Source organism: Neltuma alba, unplaced genomic scaffold, assembly GCF_004799145.2.
Source record: "Neltuma alba isolate B1F8T4 unplaced genomic scaffold, ASM479914v2 tig00010503_pilon, whole genome shotgun sequence".
Lineage (NCBI taxonomy): Eukaryota > Viridiplantae > Streptophyta > Magnoliopsida > Fabales > Fabaceae > Neltuma > Neltuma alba.
The window spans coordinates 1,118-7,714 of record NW_021635380.1 but is presented as its reverse complement, the minus strand read 5'-3'; the positions used below and the strand labels follow the sequence as shown (position 1 = coordinate 7,714).

Below are 6,597 nucleotides of genomic sequence, written 5' to 3'. Positions count from 1 at the left end.
GGTGAAAAATAAGAGATATTTTAGCTGAACATTTTAAATAATTTCCAATTAGATAATTAGAAACTTCTCTTTTAACGCTACGTGACTATCACAAATATAGTTTTCATAGGGTCCATGTTTTGCTTAACAGAATATTTTCCGGAATCAAAACAAAGATACCTTTCAAAAGAGAAATTATAAAAATATAATAAAAATACACTTTTAAGCAATTAATTTACATAATTTTCTTAATTCAAAATATAAGTATCTTCTGCATTTTAAACCCTTTAAACATTATAAAATCCTTTAGTTATATATAAAAATATATTATAAAATAGGGATATATTACTAAGCTTGAAAATTAGTTATTCGCCTCTTATAAAAAAACCAAAAGAAGTATACATGAGTCATGGTATCTTTTAAGCTACAAATTCTGTCACTTGACTCTTTCTTTTTTAAACACGCAAATAATATCGATGTTGATGATAGCTTGCTTATTCTCCCAAATGGATTATGTCAGTCAAAATAAATTTTTTTTTTTGTCTTCCGTCATTTTTATTAAGTTTAACCTACTTTTTTGCCGCTATATTGAGTTTTGATTTTTATCCAGTCTTTGCTGATAGGTCATGTTAGTCAGCTGTCCATGTCAACCTATTTTACGATGTTATCACTAAATAAACGAAGATAATACCATTAAGCTCTTATACAGGTCCCTATGAAACCATAGGGACCAACATTACAAATACATAAAGTACAGTACAGAAAACAATGAAAACTCATCAAAAGTATAACAACATGTTGTGGGTTTAACCCTAACTAATTAATTTTCTTTATCGATATAAATTACTAGTTAAATAGCTCTTATGCTTAGCACAAGCTGACTTGCCTAAGAGGCAAACAATACGTCGACCTATACTAGTTAATTATATATATTGAATATTGATATTGTAGTATCGTATTCCTATCATATCATGTCCTGTAGTTATGTCAGTGCTCGTTAGTTCCAAGCAATTGGGAAAGGAGTACAAGGGGCCTTGAGATGAGATCAACAAGCATCCAAGTATTAAACCTCGTGTGCGATTCTTTAAATTAAAGAAACATATACTTTTTGAGACCCCAGTATACTATTTACATATATCAGCAGATTTGCAGAAAACAAATCACACATTTCAGGACAAAGAAAAAGGAGAAAACAGGAGTAACAAACTAAGTGCACAATGCGATTCCAGGTCCTTAATAATCTTCAACAGATGCTCTTCTGATGAGCCTAATGTTAGGAATCAGCGGTCATTAGAGAAGAAATGGGTGATACACAGGGAAACCAGTACCTGCGTTTACCGTCTCTATGACCATCATCAATCATTGCAAGTCCTTCCTGCATCAATAAAAAGTATTTCTTTACCATTCCATGAACTTGGGTTGGTTGATGCATGTTTTAATAAGTTACGAAGAAGGAAAGAAGCTGACAAAATAAAATTGGTTAGAAAACTTACTTTAAGTAAGGTCTCAAGGGCATCGATAGTGCGACCTGGAGTCCAAGATAGCCGTCTCCCCACTTCCTCAACAGTCACAAAACCTTGAGCCTGAAGTGCAGAAGAATCCATGGAAATGTCAGAAGACAACAAATCTTTCTGAATTAGCAAACCGATTGCACAAGGAGGCTTTTGCTACACTTGGTAAGTGATCATTCTAAGTTTGTTCATGCTTTCCACATTCAGATATGAATTTTACATAAATTTTAATCGAGCCAGTTCAGTGACATCATTTGGTAATCATGCTCCAGAGCACCACTAAGAATATTTCTCAAGAGATCGCTGGCAATATATTGGAATTGAACTTTACATCATAAAAATTTAGCACCAATATGACTTGTATCAAAGTTGTCATGATAGGTCAGACATAACCATTGAAGAGTTAGGAATTTTCCTTCATTTCTTACATCAAAACTTCAGACTTCATTAAGATTATTTTACAAGAAGGTTGGTCATGGATAAATTCCTGATACTGTCCTTTTTTTGGCTGCTAAGAGAATCCTCAACAAGTTAGGTCTGAACCGTTATTTGGTGATGCTTTTCTAAGTTAATTTAAGAAATCAGATTTAACCTCTTTAAGATATTTATCCTATGGACACATTGGGTTTTACCAAGCATGTTCAAGAAAATTCATGACAACAGCAGGTCAAAAAGTCCATAACTCAGAAGAAACAGTTCTAACCTGAGCAAGTTCTAGAATTTCATTGTGGTCTTTGTTTAGCTCAGTGGGAACTGAACGAACAAGTTTTTTCTTCCCAACAGAAATAACTTCAAAACCACTACCCAGCACCTGAAGTTCATGTAACAAAAGTCAAACATCTGCCTACAACGATCGATGCAATGAAAAATAACCACATAGGATAAGTAAAGAAGGCACAGAGTTAGGGTCCTAATGTGACAACTAATCGATTCTTGGTTGGATGTACAAATCAATGAATTACTAAGAGAACATCAAGTTTTTAGTCTCATGCAACTCTTCTGTTTTCCTTTATTTCTTTTCCTTTAGGATAAAAGAAGCCATAAAGAGATGAGAAAGCACTAGAAGGCTAAGACAAGCTTCTATCAAAGAAAAAGAAAAAAACAGCAGCTAAAATTAAAAAAAAAAACAAATCTTTTGAATCATGCTAGATTTATTCTTCTTTTCAATAGTCACTATCATAGAAGTTGAATTTTGGAGTTTGATCAACATAAAAGGGCTCTGGTAGCCTGACAGAACCATATATATCAGTTCCCATTCTAAGTGTAGGTAACGAGGACATTAGAGGAAATTTATATTATAATAATTTTTTAGATGTGAATAAAGAGATTAAGTAGTGGTTAGTGACTTGATATCAACCACAGAACAGGTTAGGAGGATTAGAACAGAAAAGGCTCAAAGGAAAGCTTACAGCCCTACGCTATGACTGGATACAAGTTCAACACAAGAAAAATCATGTAACCAAAGTCTTAATTACTGTATCAACTTTAGATTCATAACTCCAATAATTATACTCAAATTTATGGGCAAGCTGAAATATAAGACCTTCAGCTTACTGATAGCACGCAGACAATCATCCTCAGAAACAGATCCACGATCACTTTTTCGTCGCTGACAAAGTAAACGACAGAGTTCTTGCAGGTTGATCAGTCCTCCATTGTGGGCTCTAGTGGCCAGGCAGATATCCACTATTTGAACTCCTGATAAGCCAAGCAGTTTATCTTAGTAAAGATGTTATTAAATGACAGAATCTAAGTTTGATAGATTACTAGCAAAATGACAAATATTTATACAAAATGAAAACAATAAACAGCTTTATAATTATAGGAAATTAGATTATATCATAATGTGAAAAGATTTACTGATGATATAGACAAAACATAATTGAGATTACTTAATTTAGTGGATAGTTAGTATGTGCAGTGTAACATTGAAAGCTCATAGTCGGGGATTTATCCAATGGTCTCCTGCCACTATATGCTAGCACACGGTTCTTAAACACTGAAAATATTCTTTACATCTCACTCTTTCCCCGCAAGCAGCTCTGGAAATATGCAGATTCATTGCTATGTTTGCTACCCAAGGTGTCTGAATTGGCCCAGTTATGTTTCTTTACCAAAATAAGTTTAGCTAGTAATCGAATTTATATTTTGTTCTATGATATTCAACATACCCTCCTATAAGTTGCAAATTATCAGAAATAGCCTGTGAAGATTACTACAGAAAACAATGAGTATATACACAGGAGAAGTATTTGGTGGAAAGGAACCAAGACTAAGAATTTTTTTTACCAAGTTCATAATAGAAGTCGCCAATTCCCAGTAGCTCTGCCCAGAAACCTTTATTTGAAGCTAAGGGATCTACTCCAACTTTAGCACACATCTCATGAAATTGTGATCTGAACGCAGGGTTCTTGCGGATGTCACTCTGAACAAGTAATATTAAATATTATTGTGACTTATTCAATAATACATCATAGAGGATTTCACAGCGAGGCTGCATTACAAGGCCATGGCATGAGGTATAAACAGCACAAGTCATTAGTTAATCATTCCCTTGAAGCTCCAAGATGTCTAAACCAGTTAAGCTTTCAGGAAAGTAGAAAACTTTAAAGCTGAAGATTCAGAAGGGATTTGATTTATAAAACTATTTACATTGGCAGATATGCCACTTAATGATGGAATTGAAGTAGGCAATTTATCAACAGAAGATTATAGACTCCAATAATTAGTGCAAAATGCTTTTGTTTCAAAGAAACAAATACAAACAATCAACTGATCTATAGGGGTAACAGAATGGGAAGGGAAAGAATGAAACTGAATCTGAATCCAAACATTTATCCATGTGTCAAGGGGGAAAAAAACATGTATCCATTAACTGCAGAACGGAACTATACCCTTAACTGATACCTTATGATAAGTTCAAAAGCCTTTGAGGTTTCATCACCATCATCTACCATTATGATATTACATTCATCCAATTTCTTGTCTTCCTCTCCTACTCTTGTACAATTCAAATACACATTACTAAAAGCAGCTGTGTTTGCACTTTACACACACTTCTTTTGAATTCCTATCCAAATTAAACATGGTATGAATCCCATAATCAAAAGTGGTCTCATAAAGTAACAATTCGTTTGTTTTTAAATCAAGTAAATAAATAAGAAACTGACAAAAACACTGATATTGAACTGAAACCAGCCATTTGGTGCACCAAATGTAAGTTTCCACAAACCCCAGAACAAAAAACTTAACTCTAACTCTTCAAGTCAAAGCTAATTACACGAAAGGAAGAAAAGGACAGGCCTTATGCTTGCGAGCAAACTCCTCAAGCTGGGATCGGAATGTTGCAAGCTGCCCCTTCATCATATCGGTTTTAATCTTGGCCACATTTTCACCCACCAGGCGAAATTGATTCCTCGCAGCAGCAGCATTTTGTAAGCCTCCGATTCCAGGCTTTCTTCTCATCCTCTCTGATGTGTAACTGTAATTGAAGGAAGTTAGTTACAATTGATAATCTTAAGAATCAAATTCAAAACCCTTAAATTCAGACCAAAGCATCGCAAAGAAGGAAAGGAAAGGATGAGTGTTGGAGAATTGTAATGAAGAATGAGAGAGTAAGCGGGGGAAAGAAGGAGAATGGGAGAGAAGATAGAGAAGAACAGAGAAGAGAGGCAAAAGAGATATGGGAGAGGTAGAAAGGAAACTCTATTCCATCCACTTATTACTATTCACAAGTCCAATATAACTTGCTCAATCCCCTTTATTATAGGCTTAAGGACTAGTTAACTAACTTCCTTTTATTACAACTTCATAATACATATCAATACCCTCCAGAAAGATACCACTGTTGCCCCTAATCACAACTTATCCAATCCCCTTTCTTTATAGCAGCATCGTGTCCTATTCAGTCCAGAATTTATTTATTTATTTTTTTTGGGGAAAACAAAATCATACTTCAGCTGGGATGGGCCAATTAAAATCTCAAATTATTGGACAAACTAACCATACTTAGCTGGGCCAATTACAATCTCAAGTAATTGGACAGGAATAATATAATATTTCCCCTAATTTTCAGTGCGAAGGAGGCATGTATAATTATATATACATAAAATCAGAGAATTATGAATATAAATGTGGGACAAACTGCACGAGCCGCGAGGCATGAAAATCCTCAGAGGCATGATTTGTATCCGATTCCAAACACAATAATTCTCACATAAAAATCCCTCTTCGATTCCTTCCTGTTATATGTGCGTGAGTGTATGCATTCATGGCCTAAAAAGATATCAAATCTTCCATTTCCAGCACAGACCAAAAATAACAACTTTAAATCTTCAATCTCCATCTCTTTCCTCTAGTAGACCAGCACATATTTGGATCACCACGCCCATTAACTCATTATCAGATTACTGTTCAAGAAAAAGCCTTTACTACGAGGGTTAAACAAGAATTTGTCTAGTTCAAGAGAACATTAGAATCAATTATAGTTTTAATTCGCATTAGCGACCGTAATGGGAAGGCGAACACCAAACAAATTTATCAGGTAGATTAGATATACATACTATAAGCCAACGAAGACTGAAAATATTGGTACTGCATATAATAAATAAGCAAGACTCTTACATCCCCAAATACGAGAGTATATGACTCCAAAAGACAGGACAGTGGGAGAGAGTCGAAAAGCTTACAGGTGGAGGTGAGAGGCGATGGGCGACGGCAAGAATGATAGGTCGAGAGCGATGGCGGAGAGGAAAGTCAAAAGCTGGGAAACGTTGTCTGCGTGCGATTTTCGAGGAGCGAGATCGGAGCTGGAGGCGAGAGTGATTAGTCCGAAAGATGAGCAAGCGACAATGCATCTTGCCCCGCCCCTGCCCGGGGAAGAAATTCTTAGGTGAACCTAGAGTGCCATGTAATATGCGGTCTGTCCAATCAGGAAAAAACAACTCACTCCATGATAATCTACCTGGCAGCCACCTATTCACATTATTAAGTTAATTAATAATAATTTCATAATTCACAATTTCAAAAAAAAAAAAAAAATTGCCCTAGCGTCTCTTTCTCTCCCATCTCTCCCTCCCTGCATCCTTCTCTGCCTGACGCCACAAGG

General features: G+C 35.4%; 1 protein-coding gene across 2 annotated transcripts; it reads right to left on the bottom strand.

The window, feature by feature from the left end:
• Positions 1-1,062: 1,062 nt before the first annotated feature.
• LOC114756781 (vacuolar protein sorting-associated protein 22 homolog 1-like) lies at positions 1,063-6,334 on the bottom strand. 2 transcript variants are annotated; one of them, XM_028945720.1, is made up of 7 exons: positions 6,179-6,331; positions 4,794-4,971; positions 3,780-3,915; positions 3,034-3,188; positions 2,194-2,301; positions 1,473-1,562; positions 1,063-1,354 (listed from the first exon to the last, which is right to left on the bottom strand). In XM_028945720.1, exons 2-7 carry the CDS (start codon positions 4,953-4,955, stop codon positions 1,253-1,255), a joined length of 753 nt encoding a protein of 250 aa, XP_028801553.1. In that variant the 5' UTR covers positions 4,956-4,971; positions 6,179-6,331; the 3' UTR covers positions 1,063-1,252. The 2 variants fall into 2 exon arrangements, with proteins under 2 accessions (XP_028801553.1, XP_028801554.1); XM_028945721.1 differs by lacking the exon at positions 2,194-2,301 and having other exon boundaries at positions 6,179-6,334.
• Positions 6,335-6,597: the final 263 nt, after the last annotated feature.